Source organism: Salmo trutta, chromosome 15, assembly GCF_901001165.1.
Source record: "Salmo trutta chromosome 15, fSalTru1.1, whole genome shotgun sequence".
NCBI lineage: Eukaryota > Metazoa > Chordata > Actinopteri > Salmoniformes > Salmonidae > Salmo > Salmo trutta.
In genome coordinates this window covers 58,954,532-58,977,881 of record NC_042971.1, presented here as the reverse complement: position 1 = coordinate 58,977,881, position 23,350 = coordinate 58,954,532, and the positions used below count along the sequence as shown (strand labels likewise).

Sequence of the window (23,350 nt, the reverse complement as noted above, 5' to 3'; positions counted from 1 at the left end):
GGGTCAATTAAATAAATAAAACGTTACTGAGAAAGGAAGCATGTGTCCAGCGACTCCTTGACTTGAGCATAGAGAAACATTGTCCCAGTTCTCTCCATAACCCTTCTACCTGGCCCTAACCCTTCTACCTGGCCCTAACCCTTCTACCTGGCCCTAACCCTTCTACCTGGCTTCTACCTGGCCCTAACCCTTCTACCTGGCTTCTACCTGGGCCTAACCCTTCTACCTGGCTTCTACCTGGGCCTAACCCTTCTACCTGGGCCTACCTGGGCCTAACCCTTCTACCTGGCCCTAACCCTTCTACCTGGCCCTAACCCTTCTACCTGGCTTCTACCTGGGCCTAACCCTTCTACCTGGCCCTAACCCTGCTACCTGGCTTCTACCTGGGCCTAACCCTTCTACCTGGCCCTAACCCTGCTACCTGGCCCTAACCCTTCTACCTGGCTTCTACCTGGGCCTAACCCTTCTACCTGGGCCTACCTCGGCCTAACCCTTCTACCTGGCCCTAACCCTTCTACCTGGGCCTAACCCTTCTACCTGGCTTCTACCTGGGCCTAACCCTTCTACCTGGGCCTAACCCTTCTACCTGGCCCTAACCCTTCTACCTGGCTTCTACCTGGGCCTAACCCTTCTACCTGGGCCTACCTGGGCCTAACCCTTCTACCTGGCCCTAACCCTTCTACCTGGGCCTAACCCTTCTACCTGGCCCTAACCCTTCTACCTGGCCCTAACCCTTCTACCTGGCCCTAACCCTTCTACCTGGCCCTAAACCTTCTACCTGGCCCTAAACCTTCTACCTGGCTTCTACCTGGGCCTAACCCTTCTACCTGGGCCTAACCCTTCTACCTGGGCCTAACCCTTCTACCTGGGCCTAACCCTTCTACCTGGGCCTAACCCTTCTACCTGCCCCTAACCCTTCTACCTGGGCCTAACCCTTCTACCTGGCCCTAACCCTTCTACCTGGCCCTAACCCTTCTACCTGGGCCTAACCCTTCTACCTGGGCCAAACCCTTCTACCTGGGCCAAACCCTTCTACCTGGCCCTAACCCTTCTACCTGGCCCTAACCCTTCTACCTGGGCCTAACCCTTCTACCTGGGCCTAACCCTTCTACCTGGGCCTAACCCTTCTACCTGGCTTCTACCTGGGCCAAACCCTTCTACCTGGGCCTAACCCTTCTACCTGGGCCTAACCCTTCTACCTGGGCCTACCTGGCCCTAACCCTTCTACCTGGCCCTAACCCTTCTACCTGGCCCTAACCCTTCTACCTGGCCCTAACCCTTCTACCTGGGCCTAACCCTTCTACCTGGGCCTAACCCTTCTACCTGGCTTCTACCTGGGCCTAACCTTTCTACCTGGGCCTAACCTTTCTACCTGGGCCTAACCTTTCTACCTGGGCCTAACCCTTCTACCTGGGCCTAACCCTTCTACCTGGGCCTAACCCTTCTACCTGGGCCTAACCCTTCTACCTGGGCCTAACCCTTCTACCTGGCCCTAACCCTTCTACCTGGGCCAAACCCTTCTACCTGGGCCAAACCCTTCTACCTGGGCCAAACCCTTCTACCTGGCCCTAACCCTTCTACCTGGCCCTAACCCTTCTACCTGGGCCTAACCCTTCTACCTGGGCCTAACCCTTCTACCTGGCCCTAACCCTTCTACCTGGCCCTAACCCTTCTACCTGGCCCTAACCCTTCTACCTGGGCCTAACCCTTCTACCTGGGCCTAACCCTTCTACCTGGGCCTAACCCTTCTACCTGGGCCTAACCCTTCTACCTGGCCCTAACCCTTCTACCTGGCTTCTACCTGGGCCTAACCCTTCTACCTGGGCCTAACCCTTCTACCTGGGCCTAACCCTTCTACCTGGGCCTAACCCTACTACCTGGGCCTAACCCTTCTATGTTGTTCAATATTTCCACTTGGCAGATCTGAAGGCCCATACATCCCTCCCATTAATCCTCTCCTATGGGATAGACATGAAAATGATGATGCTGGTCCATTCCATTACTACTTGGTGTCTGTAGCCTCTGCTAGACTCATCCTGACCCCTAGGCCTCTGTCTCAGTACTGGGTTATCATCACATAAACTCAATCTCAAATAGTCTTTTCACCATTCCTCACAACCTATCCTCACCTCCTGCTCACCATATTGGAGGAGAAGGTCCAAGGTCCCTCCCCTCGGACCTTCTTCTCCAATGAGTTTTGAGAAGGAGGTGAGGAGAGAAAATGTGAGGAATAGAAGAGAAATAGTCCCCGTTATAAGCCAATCAGAGCCCACCTATCCCGCCTACTCATCCCTTATCTGTCGGTCTCTCAGGATGATGAAAGGCAAGTTTGAAGATGATGATGATGATGATGATGGCATCGACCTGAATGACATGGAGAAGTTCCTGCCAGGCGTTACTGTGAGTTAATCTCTTTCTTTGTCTCGATCCTCTCTATCTGCTTCCTAACAAGACCACATACCTACTAATGGTAGGGAGCTCTATCTGGCGGCTAAAAGATGGAACTTCATACTAAGAATTGTAAGGAATAGTCTTGTCCTTTATGTGAGTGAACTCTGACATCTAGTGTTGAAACGTTGTCCATTCACCTTTGACCATGTTAAAAGGCCAATACTGGCGCCCAGTGGTAGTTTTAAGGTACGTTTCCTTGAGTTCCATAATTTCTCATAAAACACTAGATAAGGTCTTGCTCAGACTAAATCTTTGCTGGTTTTCTGTCCCTTTAAAATCCAAAATATATCACTTTTCTCTATGTACTACAAGTATATATTTCGCTCTGTTCTCTAGCAAGATCTTTTAATTTTTTTACGGGCTCCCAAGTGGCACAGCGGTCTACGGCACTGCATCTCAGTGCAAGAGGCGTCACTACAGTCCCTGGTTCGAATCCAGGCTCTATCACATCTGGCCGTGATTGGGTGTCCCATAGAGTGGGGCACAATTGGCCAAGCATCATCCAGGTTTGGCCGGTGTAAGCCGTCATTGTAAATAAGAATTTGTTCTTAACTGACTTGCCTAGTTAAAGGTTAAATAAAAAAATATAAAAATGTCTCTGGCTGTAAAACCTACCAATTTCCAAATATATAGATAGATAGATAGATAGATAGATAGATAGATAGATAGATAGATAGATAGTCTGACTGTAGAACTTTGGAATTCAATTCTAAGAAGATTTATTCATCCCAGAGGGGAAATTATTGCTGGCAGGTCAGGAATAGGATACAGATACAGTTAGGGTGGGTCTGTCTCGCATGTCTACAGGACTACGTCACTGTGTTCTCGTCTGGGTTTGTCTGGTCTGCTGACGGGCAGGATGTTGGCACCAGGGCACTGGAGGGCAGGAGACACACACACATACCCCCACCTGTCTGGTCTCATGTCCAGACTGGCCACCAGGGAGTCTCCCCCCCTGCCCACGTCACTGCTCTGCCTGCCAGTCAGCCAGCCATGACCCCACGCCAGGCCAAGCCAGTCTCCAGGTCATTGTTTCATTGTGATCACCACGCCATCTCCTTTGACTGACTGCTTTGTAAATAACTCACACACCACAACGCACGGGAAGGAACTACTGTGAGGACGCCGTGGATGACCCTGAAAGTAAAACTCAAAGGCAAAAAAAGTTGAAAATAGACCAAAGAAAGTACCTCCTCAAGTTGACTGAAATACTAGTGTTTATAATCATGTTTCCTTTACAGTGCCTGATAATCTGTGTCTCTGGAGACCTGAGAATGCCGGCCCTGTTGCCTAGTGTTTGTCAGTAGTGACATTCAGTGAGTGTGATACATTTTGCCCTGTTGGCCTCAGTGACACATAAAGCTCTCTATTATCCCCCAGCAGGCTCTCAGGGGCCAGGACCAGTCAGTCAGTCAGTCCCTAGGTTTACCTCACCTCACTGATAACCTGACTAAATATAGCAGCAGACGGCGCCACGCCGCGCCGCTAAGCCTCTGTGACTGGAGCTGTGTGTGTGTGTGTGTGTGTGTGTGTGTGTGTGTGTGTGTGTGTGTGTGTGTGTGTGTGTACGGACGGACGGACGAGTGTGTTTGAGAATGTGTGTGTCTTGACTACGTGGCTCAGTGTGTGTGATGCTTGTAGTCAGGGCTTACATAACATACAGTAGGAATCAAACACGCATGATGTTGATTAAACGGCAACAAAGTTTTAAATTTTTCGGGGAGATGAATTATGGGGGAGGGATTTTGGGGAGAGGAAGATACATTTTTCGGGGAGATGGATTATGGGGGAGGGATTTTGGGGAGAGGAAGATACATTTTTGGGGATGGGGGATTTCGGGAGAGATATGTAATTATTTTGGGGTGGGGGGGTCGGGGAGAGGAATGGATGGATCCTAAAGCCGAGCTCTGCCATCCAGGACTATACCAGGCTGGACACCCAATTCATAGACTGTTCTCTCTGCTACTGTGAAAGACCAAAAGGTTCCTGAACAGCTTCTACCTCAAGCTGTAGGACTGCTGAACAGCTTCTACCTCAAGCCGTAAGACTGCTGAACAGCTTCTACCTCAAGCCGTAGGACTGCTGAACAGCTTCTACCTCAATCCGTAAGACTGCTGAACAGCTTCTACCTCAAGCCGTAGGACTGCTGAACAGCTTCTACCTCAAGCCGTAGGACTGCTGAACAGCTTCTACCTCAAGCCGTAGGACTGCTGAACAGCTTCTACCTCAAGCCGTAAGACTGCTGAACAGCTTCTACCTCAAACCCTAAGACTGCTGAACAGCTTCTACCTCAAGCCGTAAGACTGCTGAACAGCTTCTACCTCAAGCCGTAAGACTACTGAACAGCTTCTACCTCAAGCCTTAAGACTGCTGAACAGCTTCTACCTCAAGCCGTAAGACTGCTGAACAGCTTCTACCTCAAGCCGTAAGACTGCTGAACAGTTAATTAACTGCCTACCAGGACTATTTACAATGACTTTTATTTACTTTTATAAAACATTTTTACTTTTACCTTTTATTGCACTGACTTTCTGTCACTAACTCTATGCACACTCCAACACACACACACACACACACACACACACACACACACACACACACACACACACACACACACACACACACACAGACACTACATATGCTCACGCACACAAAACACACACATGCATATTGATGCCACACTCACGCATTTGTGATCTTGTCACTTTTTATTATCTATCCTTATTGCCTAGTCACCTTTACCTCTACCTGCATGTACATATTTCCTCATCTATCTCATATCCCTTCACATTGACTCTGTACCGCTACTCCTTTGTATATATCCTCATTATTTTGTGTTACTAGTTCCTTTTTTTTAAATGATCAAATGTTCTTACTTCTTAACTGCGTTGTTGGTTAAGGGCTTGTAAGTAAGCATTTCATGGTAGTCTACACCTGTTGTATTCAGCGCATGTGACATACAATTTCATTGGAAAATGTTTTCACACTCGGATTCCAGGGCTACTCTGGGGAAATAGACTAATTCACAACCCCCCTCTCTCCCACCCCAATTACTCAGATTGCCGGCCCAGACCCAGAATAGCAGCACCAAGGCTCACTAGGTAAAAGTACCTGGGAGGACAGGAAAGGCAGGGCATAGGAGAGAACCAGCATCCTCTCTACACCCCATGTTATGAAGCAGCACCAAGGCTCACTAGGTAAAAGTACCTGGGAGGACAGGAAAGGCAGGGCATAGGGGAGAACCAGCATCCTCTCCACACCCCATGTTATGAGGACAGGTCAGATTCCTGCAGGATGACTCTATGGAGCTTGGTCTGGGCCTGGAGTGAGACGTGCTTCATTAAGGATGAGTCAAGCCCCTTCTCCTTCCCTCTATTCAGTCCCATTTCTGACATAGTTTACACCCACCTGACCCTAGCAAAGCTTTAGCCAAGGTGTGCATGCGCTTGTTTACGTCAGGTCAGATTTAAGAGCATGACAGGTACAGGAGTCACTGATGGCAGGAAGCCCTCATGTTTTCATAGTGACAGACGGGAACGGACAGCTCAGTCATCGGGTTGATGATGTCAACATGAGATTGTTATTGTGATATGTATATCTCTGCATGCTCTGGGGGATTCTGAGCATGTCAACACAATGCTTGCATGAATCTGGGTGTGATGTATTTTCAATACCCTAACAACATCCAGTTGCCTTGTTTGTGTGACTGCAACTTGGCTGCCGTGTGTGGAAGTCAGCCGGCACCATTTGATTTCAATAGGTATTGCTATTGCTTGCCTTTCATCACGTTCTTCCTTTTCCTATGAGTGACCATGTTTTTTCATTGACATTCGAGCCGGCTCGTCTGTTTCTGTATGCGTGCGTGGATGTGCACGTTTGCTCATGTCCTTGTGCAATAATTTCCATCGTCCCATTTGTTGTCCTTCATGAACTCTCATGGTCTCATCAACTCCAGCCTGATGGATATACAGTAGATTGGCCCTGGCTCATCATTAATGAAGACTGAACTCATGTTGGTAAACATCATGGTGGTTAAGTTACATTATAGTAGATGAATTGTAGTTTTCTCTGTCTGAGTCAGTGATAAGGAGATCCAGGGTGACAAACTGTATATATCTAGGACTTCCTGTCCTCTGTCCCTGTGGGACTGGCTTGTTTCTGGTTGTTTTCCCAAGGGGGGACGCAGTCAGATGGGCTGGTCCCAGATTGGTTTGTGATCTTGCTTGCTGGTCATTGTCACTTCATTGACCACAGGAGCTGTCAAGACAGCACAAACAGATCTGGCACCAGGCTATGTGACTGAGTCTCACCCCTCTGCTTCCCACAGTCCATAGTGGTGGTGCTACTGCTACTGATCTAGTCAGTCATTGGGGACCTGGCCGGCTGACCGGTGGTGGCCAGGCAGGGGCCACAGAGTCACTGAGGACATATCCGGCCTGGTCCGCTCTAGTTCCTTCCTGCAGAACAAAGCGACCAGGGGACCAGACTCAAGACGTCTCCTCAGACTGGCTGGCCCGCTCAGTCTACGTGCACCAGAGCAGGAGCCTCAGAGGAGAGGCAGTCAGCCAACCAGCCCTCGGGACTCGGGCCAGTGACTGGGGTCCGGGTGCTGTGACCGTACTTAACACAGGCCTGTCTGGGGCTGGAGGAATAGTTGGCCCTGCTCCCTCCTCCATCCTTGTCCTCCTCATTCTCCCTCTTTCACGTCCACCGTAGAACAATGAGGTCAGAGTGGAGAGCAGCCCCCTCCTACACCCTTTTCCTGCCATTGTCAGAGAGGAGAGAGTCTGCGTTAGGTGTGCTCCCAGTGACCGACCACAGAGGAACACTGACCTTCTAGAGATCAGGAACTGGAGAAGACGCGTAGACACACACGTGGACGGACACACATACATTGCTTTCGGAAAGTTGGCAGACCCCTTGACTTTTTCCACATTTTGTTACATTACAGCCTTATTCTAAAATGGAATAAATATTTGTTCCCCCTTATTAATATACACACAATACCCCATAATGACAAAAAGAAAAAACAGCTTTTTAGACATTTTTGCAAATGTATTAAAAATAAAACTGATCACATTTACATAAGTATTCAGTCCCTTTACTCAGTACTTTGTTGAAGCACCTTTTGCAGTGATTACAGCCTCGAGTCTTATTGGGGAGCGTCGCTGCACAGCTAATTTCAGGTCTCTCCAGAGATGTTCGATCGGGTCAAGTCCGGGCTCTGGCTGGGCCACTCAAGGACAGTCAGAGACTTGTCCCGAAGTCACTCCTGTGTTGTCTTGGCTGTGTGCTTAGGGACGTTGTCCTGTTGTAAGGTAAACCTTCGCCCCAGTCTGAGGTCCCGAGTGCTCTGGAGCAGGTTTTCATCAAGGATTTCTCTGTACTTTGCTCCATTCATCTTTCCCTCGATCCAGACTAGTCTCCCCTGCCGCTGATAAACATCCCCACAACATGATGCTGCCACCACCATGCTTCACCGTAGGGATGGTGCCAGGTTTCCTCCAGATGTGACGCTTGGTATTCAAGCCAAAGAGTTCAATCTTGGTTTCATCAGACCAGAGAATCTTGTTTCTCATGGTCTGAGAGTCCTCTAGGTGCCTTTTGGCAAACTCCAAGCAGGCTGTTCTGTGACTTTTACTGAGGGGCTTCTGTCTGGCCACTCTACCATAAAGGCCTGATTGGTGGAGTGCTGCAGAGATGGTTGTCCTTCTGGAAGGTTCTCCCATCTCCACAGAGGAACTCTGGAGCTCTGTGAGAGTGACCATTGGGTTCTTGGTCACCTCCCTGACCAAGGCCCTTCTCCCCCGATTGCTCAGTTTGACCGGGCGGCAAGCTCTAGGAAGAGTCTTGGTGGTTCCAAACTTGTTCCATCTAAGAATGATGGAGGCCACTGTGTTCTTGGCGACCTTCCTATCCTGCAGAAATGTTTTGGTACCCTTCCCCAGATCTGTGCCTCAACACAATCCTGTCTCGGAGTTCTACGGACAATTCCTTCAACTTCATAGCTTGGTTTTTGCTCTAACATGCACTGTCAGCTGTGGGACCTTATATAGACAGGTGTGTGCCTTTCCAAGTCTTGTCCAATCAATTGAATTTACCACCGGTGGACTCCAATCAAATCTCAAGGATGATCAATGGAAACAGGAAGCACCTGAGCTCAATTTCCAGTCTCATAGCAAAGGGTCTGAATACTTATGTAAATAAACGATTTCTGTTTTTCATTTTTTATACATTTGCAAAAATGTCTAAAAATCAGTTTTTGCTTGGTCATTATGGGGTGTTGTGTAGATTGATGAGGAAAACAAGGAGTTGAATACATTTTAGAAAAAGGCTGTAATGTAACAACATTTGGGAAAAGTCAAGGGGTCTGAATACTTTCTGAATGCACTGTATACTAATGCGCGCATACACAAAATGAATTGGGCACAGAATCTCACTTTCGCTTCATTTGTTATTTGCCTGCAACTCTTCCTGTGTGAATGGGTTAATTTGTTATGTCTGGATGGCTTTCTTTATTCCCCAAACCTCAAAATGATTTACATCAGAATTCACCATCTGACATTCAACAACACGTCCAAGTTCATGAATGAACACCAGACATCTGGGACTTTGAGTATCAACACGTTCCACTCCATAATCATCACTTCTGGTGGTCTGGTTCTGACCATCTCATTGGTTGACCAGACAGAGGAGGACTGCATGGTAATAGCTGTTAGAGGCACCTCCCCTGTGGGATTAGGAGCCAGTCCTGAGGCTGCGTCCCAAATGGCACCCTATTTTCTACGGGCCCTGGTCAAGTGTAGTGCACTACGAAGGGAATAGGGTACAATTTGGGACATAACCCTGGATTTCCTGCATGCCACGCCCCTCAAACCCTATTATGACTCGTACTCCTTCCACTGTATTTGTGAGACTGGAAACCAATCCACACTGGTCTGATTTGTCCTGGTAAGAGATGGAAGGTGGGGAAGAGAGACAGAGAAAGACAGGGGCTGATGGGATGGGAGGCAGGAGGGAGGAAAATAGAAAGTAGAAAAAGAGGAGGGCTTTATGGATGGGTGGATGGCAGAGGTAAGCAACGTCTGTGTGGGCCAAAGCCGCCCGCTGTAGGGCCCCCTATCTGTGCCCCCGCCAGACTAGACCACCAGACTGTTCTGTCTCTCTGTGATTATATACCAGCCAGACTAGACCACCAGGCTGTACTGTCTCTTTGTGATTATATACCAGCCAGACTAGACCACCAGGCTGTACTGTCTTTTTGTGATTATATACCAGCCAGACTAGACCACCAGGCTGTACTGTCTCTCTGTGATTATATACCAGCCAGACTAGACCACCAGACTGTACTGTCTCTTTGTGATTATATACCAGCCAGACTAGATCACCAGGCTGTACTGTCTCTTTGTGATTAATACCAGCCAGACTAGACCACCAGGCTGTACTGTCTCTGTGATTATATACCAGCCAGACTAGACCACCAGACTGTACTGTCTCTTTGTGATTATATACCAGCCAGACTAGACCACCAGGCTGTACTGTCTCTCTGTGATTATATACCAGCCAGACTAGACCACCAGACTGTACTGTCTCTTTGTGATTATATACCAGCCAGACTAGACCACCAGACTGTACTGTCTCTCTGTGATGATATACCAGCCAGACTAGACCACCAGGCTGTACTGTCTCTTTGTGATTATATACCAGCCAGACTAGACCACCAGGCTGTACTGTCTCTCTGTGATTATATACCAGCCAGACTAGACCACCAGACTGTACTGTCTCTTTGTGATTATATACCAGCCAGACTAGACCACCAGACTGTACTGTATCTGTGATTATATACCAGCCAGACTAGACCACCAGGCTGTACTGTCTCTGTGATTATATACCAGCCAGACTAGACCACCAGACTGTACTGTCTCTGTGATTATATACCAGCCAGACTAGACCACCAGGCTGTACTGTCTCTGTGATTATATACCAGCCAGACTAGACCACCAGGCTGTACTGTCTCTGTGATTATATACCAGCCAGACCAGACCACCAGGCTGTACTGTCTCTTTGTGATTATATACCAGCCAGACTAGACCACCAGGCTGTACTGTCTCTGTCATTATATACCAGCCAGACTAGACCACCAGACTGTACTGTCTCTGTGATTATATACCAGCCAGACTAGACCACCAGACTGTACAGTACACTCTGTGATTATATACCAGCCAGACATGGGCCTATTAGGCAGTATCCTGTCCTGCTTTCGCTCTCTACCTCCCAGGCTGATCAATAAGACCAAGTGAAATCATTCTACTTCATCCGTCAAAAGAATTCAAGTGGCTTTATAAGCATTGGTTATAACTGATGTACAGTGTGTATATACAATGTTAACCATTAGTTATAATAATTTGTTGATGTAGTTCTGAAGTGTGTATCCCACTGAATGTGGGAGTGGGGACTGGGGGTATGTTGTTACCTAACAATCCCTCATTGTGATGACAGCCTGATCCCGCCTCTGACTGAACTGACTGAAAACCAGAAAAGCAAGGCACCGCTCTCCCGCTTTACAAAAGCATCAATCCTCCAGCGATCTCTTGCTCTCTCTCGCTCTCTCTCTCTCTCTCTCTCTCGCTCTCTCGCTCTCTCTCTCTCTCGCTCTCTCTCTCGCTCTCTCTCTCTCTCTCTCTCTCTCTCTCTCTCTCTCTCGCTCTCTCTCGCTCTCTCTCGCTCTCTCTCGCTCTATCTCGCTCTCTCTCTCTCTCTCTCTCTCCCCATTGTCTTTAAGCTGTGGCTTTCTGCCTGACGCTGTAGACTGGCTGCTCCACTCATAAAGGCTTCTTATTGGCAGAGAACACAGGGTCCCTGACTGGCCTGTCTGGGAATAATAAGACATTATATTACTATACTAGAGCCTGAACACTAGAACCTGGTAATAATAAGCCATTAAACTAAATCAGCACCTGTTAATAATAAACCGTTAGACTAGAGCCTGAACACTACAGCATGTTAATAATAAGCCATTAGACTAGACTAGAGCCCGTTAATAATAAGCCATTAGACTAGACTAGAGCCTCATTTTTTTTCTTTGATGTTGAGTTTTTACAAGTGACCCTTTGGAAAGGAATCAGACAGATCCACAATAACTGCATGTTCTGTATAGAAATGTGGTATCCTTCTTGGAGAGACAAGGCAGTGGATTTCTGACTCATCATCCATCCAGCAGGCCTATTGGACGGACCTGGGCTGATTGGAGAAAGGTCATTGGCAGACTGTGCTGCAAAGCTTTGTATCCATGCTTCTCGAATAGGATTCTTTCTGGTGTGTTGTAATGCATATTTTACCACTAGTTCTATTGGAAGCACACATCACATTTTCTCAGCCATCTCAAGTTCTGTGGTCAGTTGTTATGCACATGCCTGGGATTCTGAGTAAAAGAACTTTGCTGTTTTTGCTAGCTGACGGCTGTTTTGCAAGACGGTCATATTGTTTTTGGTCTCTGTGTTGGTCGGAGTCTGGTTTATATATCTGAGGCATTGTAATCCCACACTGCCCACTCACACTGACGTTCAAAATCGAATCAAATGTTATTTAACACATTCTTCGTAAACAATAGGTGTAGACTAACAGTGAAATGCTGATTTACTGGCCCTTAACAACAAGAGAAAAATAAAGATAATAAAACAAGGAATAAATACACAGAGTAATAACTTGACTATATACACGGGGTATCAGTACCGAGTTGATGTGCAGGGGTACGAGGTCCTTGTGGTAGATATGTACAGTACCAGTCAAAAGTTCGGACAGGGTTTTTCTTTATTTTTACTATTTTCTATATTGTAGAATGATAGTGAAGACATCAAAACTATGAAATAACACACATGGAATCATGTAGTAACCAAAAAAGTGTTCAACAGATTCTTCAAAGTAGCCACCATTTGCCTTGATGACAGCTTTGCACACTCTTGGCATTCTCTCAACCAGCTTCATGAGGTTGTCACCTGGATTTACCAGCCTCAGAAATTGCAGCACAAATAAATGCTTCACAGAGGTTAAGTAACAGACACATCTCAACATCAACTGTTCAGAAGAGACTGTGTGAATCAGGCCTTCATGGTCAAATTGCTGCAAAGAAACCACTACTTAAGGACACCAATAAGAAGAAGAGACTTGCTTGGGCCAAGAAACATGAGCAATGGACATTAAACCGGTGGAAATCTGTCATTTGGTCTGAGTCCAAATTTGAGATTTTTGGTTCCTGCATCAGATGACCTGGCCTCCACAATCACCCGACCTCAACCCAATTGAGATGGTTTTGAATGAGTTGGACCGCAGAGTGAAGGAAAAGCAGCCAACAAGTGCTCAGCATATGTGGGAACAAGACTGTTTGAAAAGCATTCCAGGTGAAGCTGGTTGAGGGAGTACCAAGTGTGCAAAGTTGTCAAGGCAAAGGGTGGCTACTTTGAAGAATCTCAAATATAAAATATATTTTGATTTGTTTAACACTTTTATTTTTGATTACTACACTTGTGGCCAAAAGTTTTCACAATGACACAAATATTAATTTTCACAAATTTTGCTGCTTCAGTGTCTAGATATTTTTGTCAGATGTTACTATGGAATACTGAAGTATAATTACAAGCATTTCATAAGTCTCAAAGGCTTTTATTGACAATTACATGAAGTTGATGCAAAGAGTCAATATTTGCAGTGTTGACCCTTCTTTTTCAAGACCTCTGCAATCTGCCCTGGCATGCTGTCAATTAACTTCCGGGCCACATCCTGACTGATGGCAGTCCTTCTTGCATAGTCAATGCTTGGAGTTTGTCAGAATTTGTGGGGTTTTGTTTGTCCACCCACCTCTTGAGGATTGACCACAAGTTCTCAATGGGATTAAGGTCTGGGGAGTTTCCTGGCCATGGACCCAACATATCGATGTTTTGTTCCCCGAGCCACTTAGTTATCCCTTTTGCCTTATGGCAAGGTGCTCCATCATGCTGGAAAGGGCATTGTTCGTCACCAAACTGTTCCTGGATGGTCGGGAGAAGTTGCTCTCGGAGGATGTGTTGGTACCATTCTTTATTCATGGCTGTGTTCTTGGGCAAATTTGTGAGTGAGTCCACTCCCTTGGCTGAGAAGCAACCCCACACTTGAATGGTCTCAGGATGCTGTACTGTTGGCTTGACACAGGACTGATGGTAGCGCTCACCATGTCTTCTCCGGACAAGCTTTTTTCCAGATGCCCCAAACAATCGGAAAGGGGATTCATCAGAGAAAATGACTTTACCCCAGTCCTCAGCAGTCCAATCCCTTTACCTTTTGCAGAATATCAGTCTGTCCTTGGTGTTTTTCTTAGAGAGAAGTGGCTTCTTTTCTGCCCTTCTTGACACCAGGCCATTCTCCAAAAGTCTTTGCCTCACTGTGTGTACAGATGCACTCACACCTGCCTGCTGCCATTCCTGAGCAAGCTCTGTACTGGTGGTGCCCCGATCCCGCAGCTGAATCAACTTTAGGAGACGGTCCTGGCGCTTGCTGGACTTTCTTGGGCGCCCTGAAGCCTTCTTCACAACAATTGAACCACTCTCCTTGAAGTTTTTGATGATCTGATAAATGGTTGATTTAGGTGCAATCTTACTGGCAGCAATATCCTTGCCTGTGAAGCCCTTTTTGTGCAAAGCAATGATGACGGCACGTGTTTCTTTGCAGGTAACCATGGCTGACAGAGGAAGAACAATGATTCCAAGCACCATCCTTCTTTTGAAGCTTCCAGTCTGTCATGCTGATTGAGTTCGAATAACAGAGTGATCTCCAGCCTTGTCCTCGTCAACACTCACACCTGTGTTAACGAGAGAATCACTGACATGATGTCAGCTGGTCCTTTTGTGGCAGGGCTGAAATGCAATGGAAATGTTTTTGGGGGATTCAGTTAATTTGCATGGCAAAGAGGGACTTTGCAATTAATTGCAATTCATCTGATCACTCTTCATAACATTCTGGAGTATATGCAAATTGCCATCATACAAACTGAGGCAGCAGACTTTGAAAATTTTTGTGTCATTCTCCAAACTTTTGGCCACGACTGTACATGATTCCATGTGTGTTATTTCATAGTGTAATGTCTTCACTATTATTCTACAATGTATAAAATAGTAAAGATAAACCCTGCAATGAGTAAGTGTCAACTTTAGACTGGTACTGTACATATAGGCAGGGGTAGATATGTATATATAGGTAGGGGTAGATATGTACATATAGGTAGGGGTAGATATGTACATATAGGTAGGGGTAGATATGTACATAGGGGTAGATATGTATATATAGGCAGGGGTAGATATGTACATATAGGTAGGGGTAGATATGTACATATAGGCAGGGGTAGATATGTATATATAGGTAGGGGTAGATATGTATATATAGGTAGGGGTAGATATGTACATAGGGGTAGATATGTACATATAGGTATGGGTAGATATGTACATAGGGGTAGATATGTATATATAGGTAGGGGTAGAGATGTACATATAGGCAGGGGTAGATATGTATATATAGGTAGGGGTAGATATGTACATATAGGTAGGGGTAGATATGTACATATAGGCAGTGGTAGATATGTACATATAGGTAGGGGTAGATATGTACATATAGGTAGGGGTAGATATGTACATATAGGCAGGGGTAGATATGTACATATAGGTAGGGGTAGATATGTACATATAGGTAGGGGTAGATATGTACATATAGGCAGTGATAGATATGTACATATAGGTAGGGGTAGATATGTACATATAGGCAGGGGTAGATATGTACATAGGGGTAGTGGTAGATATGTATATGTAGGTAGGGGTAGATATGTACATATAGGCAGGGGTAGATATGTACATAGGGGTAGATATGTACATATAGGTAGGGGTAGATATGTACATATAGGCAGGGGTAGATATGTACATATAGGCAGGGGTAGATATGTATATGTAGGTAGGGGTAGATATGTACATATAGGCAGGGGTAGATATGTATATGTAGGTAGGGGTAGATATGTACATATAGGTAGGGGTAGATATGTACATATAGGCAGGGGTAGATATGTACATAGGGGTAGATATGTACATATAGGCAGGGGTAGATATGTACATAGGGGTAGATATGTACATATAGGTAGGGGTAGATATGTATATATAGGTAGGGGTAGATATGTACATATAGGCAGGGGTAGATATGTACATATAGGTAGGGGTAGATATGTACATATAGGCAAGGGTAGATATGTACATAGGGGTAGATATGTACATATAGGTAGGGGTAGATATGTACATATAGGTAGGGGTAGATATGTACATATAGGCAGGGGTAGATATGTACATAGGGGTACATATGTACATATAGGTAGGGGTAGATATGTACATAGGGGTAGATATGTACATATAGGTAGGGGTAGATATGTACATAGGGGTAGATATGTACATATAGGTAGGGGTAGATATGTACATAGGGGTAGATATGTACATATAGGTAGGGGTAGATATGTACATAGGGGTAGATATGTACATATAGGCAGGGGTAGATATGTACATATAGGTAGGGGTAGATATGTACATATAGGCAGGGGTAGATATGTACATATAGGTAGGGGTAGATATGTACATATAGGTAGGGGTAGATATGTACATATTGGCAGGGGTAGATATGTACATATAGGTAGGGGTAGATATGTACATATAGGCAAGGGTAGATATGTACATAGGGGTAGATATGTACATATAGGTAGGGGTAGATATGTACATATAGGTAGGGGTAGATATGTACATATAGGCAGGGGTAGATATGTACATAGGGGTACATATGTACATATAGGTAGGGGTAGATATGTACATAGGGGTAGATATGTACATATAGGTAGGGGTAGATATGTACATAGGGGTAGATATGTACATATAGGTAGGGGTAGATATGTACATATAGGTAGGGGTAGATATGTACATAGGGGTAGATATGTACATATAGGCAGGGGTAGATATGTACATATAGGTAGGGGTAGATATGTACATATAGGCAGGGGTAGATATGTACATGTAGGTAGGGGTAGATATGTACATATAGGTAGGGGTAGATATGTACATAGGGGTACATATAGGTAGGGGTAGATATGTACATATAGGCAGGGGTAGATATGTACATATAGGTAGGGGTAGATATGTACATATAGGCAAGGGTAGATATGTACATAGGGGTAGATATGTACATATAGGTAGGGGTAGATATGTACATATAGGCAGGGGTAGATATGTACATAGGGGTAGATATGTACATATAGGTAGGGGTAGATATGTACATAGGGGTAGATATGTACATATAGGTAGGGGTAGATATGTACATGGGGTAGATATGTACATATAGGTAGGGGTAGATATGTACATAGGGGTAGATATGTACATATAGGTAGGGGTAGATATGTACATAGGGGTAGATATGTACATAGGGGTAGATATGTACATATAGGCAGGGGTAGATATGTACATATAGGTAGGGGTAGATATGTACATATAGGCAGGGGTAGATATGTACATATAGGTAGGGGTAGATATGTACATATAGGTAGGGGTAGATATGTACATAGGGGTACATATGTACATATAGGTAGGGGTAGATATGTACATAGGGGTAGATATGTACATAGGGGTAGATATGTACATATAGGCAGGGGTAGATATGTACATATAGGTAGGGGTAGATATGTACATATAGGCAGGGGTAGATATGTACATATAGGTAGGGGTAGATATGTACATATAGGTAGGGGTAGATATGTACATAGGGGTACATATGTACATATAGGTAGGGGTAGATATGTATATATAGGTAGGGGTAAATATGTACATATAGGTAGGGGTAGATATGTACATATAGGTAGGGGTAGAAATGTACATAGGGATAGATATGTACATATAGGCAGTGGTAGATATGTATATATAGGTAGGGGTAGATATGTACATATAGGTAGGGGTAGATATGTACATATATAGGTAGGGGTAGATATGTACATATAGGCAGGGGTAGATATGTACATATAGGCAGGGGTAGATATGTACATATAGGCAAGGGTAGATATGTACATAGGGGTAGATATGTACATATAGGTAGGGGTAGATATGTACATATAGGTAGGGGTAGATATGTACATAGGGGTAGATATGTATATATAGGTAGGGGTAGATATGCACATAGGGGTAGATATGTATATATAGGTAGGGGTAGATATGTACATATAGGTAGGGGTAGATATGTATATGTAGGTAGGGGTAGATATGTACATATAGGCAGGGGTAGATATGTACATATAGGTAGGGGTAGATATGTACATATAGGTAGGGGTAGATATGTACATATAGGCAAGGGTAGATATGTACATAGGGGTAGATATGTACATATAGGCAGGGGTAGATATGTACATAGGGGTAGATATGTATATATAGGTAGGGGTAGATATGTACATATAGGCAGGGGTAGATATGTACATATAGGCAAGGGTAGATATGTACATATAGGTAGGGGTAGATATGTACATAGGGGTAGATATGTACATATAGGTAGTGGTAGATATGTACATAGGGGTAGATATGTACATATAGGCAGGGGTAGATATGCACATAGGGGTAGATATGTACATATAGGCAGGGGTAGATATGTACATAGGGGTAGATATGTACATATAGGTAGGGGTAGATATGTATATATAGGTAGGGGTAGATATGTACATATAGGTAGGGGTAGATATGTACATATAGGTAGGGGTAGATATGTATATATAGGTAGGGGTAGATATGTATATATAGGTAGGGGTAGATATGTACATATAGGTAGGGGTAGATATGTACATATAGGTAGGGGTAGATATGTATATATAGGTAGGGGTAGATATGTACATATAGGCAGGGGTAGATATGTACATATAGGCAAGGGTAGATATGTACATATAGGTAGGGGTAGATATGTACATAGGGGTAGATATGTACATATAGGTAGTGGTAGATATGTACATAGGGGTAGATATGTACATATAGGCAGGGGTAGATATGCACATAGGGGTAGATATGTACATATAGGCAGGGGTAGATATGTACATAGGGGTAGATATGTACATATAGGTAGGGGTAGATATGTGTATATATAGGTAGGGGTAGATATGTACATATAGGTAGGGGTAGATATGTACATATAGGTAGGGGTAGATATGTATATATAGGTAGGGGTAGATATGTATATATAGGTAGGGGTAGATATGTACATATAGGTAGGGGTAGATATGTACATATAGGTAGGGGTAGATATGTACATATAGGCAAGGGTAGATATGTACATAGGGGTAGATATGTACATATAGGTAGGGGTAGATATGTACATAGGGGTAGATATGTACATATAGGCAGGGGTAGATATGTACATATAGGCAAGGGTAGATATGTACATATAGGTAGGGGTAGATATGTATATATAGGCAAGGGTAGATATGTACATATAGGTAGGGGTAGATATGTACATAGGGGTAGATATGTTCATATAGGTAGGGGTAGATATGTACATAGGGGTAGATATGTACATATAGGTAGGGGTAGATATGTATATATAGGTAGGGGTAGATATGTACATATAGGTAGGGGTAGATATGTACATATAGGTAGGGGTAAAGTGACTAGGTAACAGGATAGATCATAAACAGTAGCAGCAGTGTATGTGATGAGTCAGTGCAAAAGGGGGTCAATGCAGATAGTTCAGGTAGCTATTTGGTGAACTATTTATCAGTCTTATGACTTGGGGGTAGAAGCTGTTCAGAGTCCTGTTGGATCCAGACTTGGTGCATTGGTACCGCTTGCCATGCGGTTGAAGAGAGAACAGTCTATGGCTTTGGTGGCTGGAGTCTTTGACAATATTTAGGAACTTCCGCTGACACTGCCTGGTGTATGGCAGGGAGCTCGGGCCCCGGGGATGTACTGGGCCGTACCCACTACCCTCTGTAGCGCCTTGCGGTCGGATGCCAAGCAGTTTCCATACCAAATTGTGATGCAGCCAGTCAAGATGCTCTCAATAGTGCAGCAGTATAACCTTTGTACTAGCGCGTGTGCTCCCTCGCCTGGAGTTGATCCAGGGTTTGAACTGAGACAGAGGGAGAGAGCGGGTATTGGAGGCACCGCCTGGCCTTTGGTGGGAAGACATTCCACAGCGTTTCCTGTTTAGTTGGAGCTACGCTTCTCTTTCCCCCGTCAGCCTCCCTTCGCCTGCCTGCCTTCTCCGTTCCGGAATACCTCTCTTAATGAAATAATGTGAGCTGTGAGGTCAGAGAGGAAACTTGGCTAAGGTCCCAATCCCAAATGACACTCTATTCCCTACGTCGTGCACTACTTTTGACCAGAGCCCTATGGGGGCCCTGGTTAAAAGTAGTGCATTTTATAAGGAATAGTGTGCCATTTGGGATGCTACCTTGGATGGATGTCTGTACTTAAGCATCAGCATCAGTACCCTGTGTATCTCTGTGCTGCCTGCCTGTGTGGAGGATGCCAGTTGGACTAGCACCAGTTGGTTAGCACTGGCTGTTCACTTTAGCAATGTGTCAAGTTAGTGTGAGTTCCACATGTATTACACATCAGACTGGAGCAGGTCTGAAATGGGCAAAACAAGCAAACAGGTCATGTACATCATGTACGTCATGTGACAGAAGAAATTATATGATCTAGGATCTCTGAGAAAAGAAACTACTTCTAGCCAATATGAATGGCATCTTGGCAGTTTTGCGTATCGAGACTTGGCCCTTACTAATACGTCTTTCACATAGGATTCACCGTATGTTGCCAGTAAAAACAATTGGGCAATGTTTATATGTTCCCTTTTCAAACAGCCCCATCTTTACCTCTTGTCGGCATTCACCTTTTTATATTGCCATTGATTTGGCAGCAACTGAGCAAGAGACATTCAACTTTGACCCTGTTGTGGCCGTCATGGTAACCTGATGTAGCAAGCAACATTGACTAAGATCTAAATTCCTCCAATAGGACAGACTGTGTTGCTGACTTAGCGACTTTGTCGTGGACCGTAGCTTCCTCGTCCTACCTCGTGGACCGTAGCTTCCTCGTCCTACCTCGTGGACCGTAGCTTCTTCGTCCTACCTCGTGGACCGTAGCTTCCTCGTCCTACCTCGTGGACCGTAGCTTCCTCGTCCTACCTCGTGGACCGTAGCTTCCTCGTCCTACCTCGTGGACCGTAGCTTCCTCGTCCTACCTCGTGGACCGTAGCTTCCTCGTTCTACCTCGTGGACCGTAGCTTCCTCGTCCTACCTCGTGGACCGTAGCTTCCTCGTCCTACCTCGTGGACCGTAGCTTCCTCGTCCTACCTCGTGGACCGTAGCTTCCTCGTTCTACCTCGTGGACCGTAGCTTCCTCGTCCTACCTCGTGGACCGTAGCTTCCTCGTCCTACCTCGTGGACCGTAGCTTCCTCGTCCTACCTCGTGGACCGTAGCTTCCTCGTCCTACCTCGTGGACCGTAGCTTCCTCGTCCTACCTCGTGGACCGTAGCTTCCTCGTGCTACCTCGTGGACCGTAGCTTCCTCGTGCTACCTCGTGGACCGTAGCTTCCTTGTCCTACCTCGTGGACCGTAGCTGTGCCGCAGCAAGGCAAATTGGTGCTGTGACATCGTTGTGGGAAAGGCAAAATTTTATCTAGCGGCACACCAAGGAGTCAATAGTGGGTCTCCCAAAATTGTTTTTGCCAACATTGAGGACAGAATCCAATGCACTGCTTTAATTTCCTCACATTAACAACAGTAAGTTAGCAGCTCGCCATACTTGTAAATCATTTGCAAATGATGACCTTGTAATGTGTTAATTTTCCTCTTTATGGTGAACAGTTGGCTACAGTTAAATTCAAAATGTTGTCAGCCATGTTCTGGTTTTTATGTGAGCTGGCTAGATATTTAGCTAATAAGCAAGCAACAAACAAGCATTGTCTATAGTTGCTTTTAGTTGCCTGGCTTGTTAGATTATTATTATTTTTTAAATACAGCAGGAGGCGTGCATACTATCCACGGCTTCCTAGTATATTACTCGCTAATGTTCAGTCCCTGGACAATAAAGTAGACGGGCTCAGGGAGAATATCTCCTTCCAGAGAGACATCAGGGATTGTAACATACTCTGTTTCATGGAATCATGGTTCTCCCTGGATATACAATGTATTCAGACCCCTTCCCTTTTTCCACATTTTGTTACATTACATCGGGTGTGCCCAACCTTCTTTGACGTGAGATCTACTTTTTCATTTGCCAGCCTGATGAGATCTACCAGTCTCTAAATCTAAACCAAACCCCCAAAAATATTAAACGCAACACACCACTGAGTATGGACCTGCTGCTATGAATCCTATTAGATACCCAAATATAATGTGGACCATAACATGTTTTACACAAATAAGTGCAACTCATTTCATTTCCTACCTTTTTTAGTGTGACTTTTGGCATTGGGTGGAGGCAAGTCGTTTTTCACAGTCATGGCTGTAGCAGCTTGTTGCAGGTCTCATGCAGGCCACAAGGTGGTCATCAGTCATAGTAGATCTGGACTTGGATTTCATTATCTTCATGTGAGAAAATGCTCACAGAGGTAGGTTGATCACAGAGGTAGGTTGATCACAGAGGTAGGTTGATCACAGAGGTAGGTTGATCACAGAGGTAGGTTGATCACAGAGGTAGGTTGATCACAGAGGTAGGTTGATCACAGAGGTAGGTTGATCACAGAGGTAGGTTGATCCAAAAAGGGCTGATAAGTTGAGAGCACATCTTCTTATGTTGGGATACTTCTCCTCCAGCAGTAGCTCCCAGAACTCTTCCTTCATCTCAGTGGTTGTTCTGGATTTCAGCTGAATGTCATTTTGAAGAGTGAGAATTCCAGTTTCTGCTATAGTTGTGTCCATCTGAAAAAGTGATCCCATTTTTGAAGCAATGACTTCCACATTTATGTCTGTGCCAAACGGAACACACATATAAGTGGCAATAGGCTCAAGTGATGCAGTCAGTGAAATGACTGTCGAACTCCGATAAGATGCTCTGGACGTGCTCCACGTAACGTGCACTGTCAAGCTGTGCTGTATCCTTGTCCTAACGTTCAGGTTCTGAATACATGTGTTGAATGAAGAGCAGGTCCTTACGTTGCAGCTTTCTTGTGAACAGTTTTAGTTTGCATTTAAGGGTTCACAGAGCTGATCATGTCGATTACATGTTTGCCTTTTCCTTTCAGCTCTACATTCAATTCATTAAGCATGTTAGGTCAGTGAGAAAAGCTAAATCCAGGAGCCGCTGTGCATGTTCTGCATGTTTGGAGATCTTGAGAAACTCCTTGATTTCAGGCAACAACTCACTGAATCTCCCTAAAAATGTACCTAGACTCAGCCAACGCACATCCGTTTGCAGCAGCAGGGCTGCGTGCTCCACTTCAGTCTCTTCTAAGTGAGCGCAAAATAGCCTCCGCTGTAGGCTTCTTGCTCGAATAGAACACACAATCTTCATCGCAACATCCATCACCTCTTTCATGTTTAACATCTTCCCGCACAAAGCTTGCTGATGAATTACTCAGTGATAACTAAGAAAGTCCGGGAAATAATCATCCCGTTTGCACAATGCAACAAACCCACTAATGCGGCCTACCATAGCAGGTGCCCCATCCGTAGTAATGGAGACAAGCTTACAAAAGGGCAGTTGGAATTTGTTAACAAACTCCATGAAAGCTTGAAAAATATCTTTGCCCCTTGTATGTCCTTTCAGTGGCAAAATGGTGAGTAGTTCCTCCTTTGTACTCATGTTGTCAAATAGCATTCTGATGAAAATGCATAACTGTGCCACATCTACCATATCTGTGGACTTGTCAAACTGG

The 23,350-nt window shown here is 45.2% G+C and overlaps 1 protein-coding gene across 1 annotated transcript in view; it reads left to right on the top strand.

The window, feature by feature from the left end:
* Positions 1–23,350, top strand: part of ctif (CBP80/20-dependent translation initiation factor) — a 151,754-nt gene that overhangs the window by 41,099 nt on the left and 87,305 nt on the right. Inside the window, exon 7 of the mRNA XM_029690268.1 lies at positions 2,313–2,400. Within this exon, the coding sequence (XP_029546128.1) occupies positions 2,313–2,400 (88 nt within the window). The remainder of the gene's footprint in view (positions 1–2,312; positions 2,401–23,350) is intronic.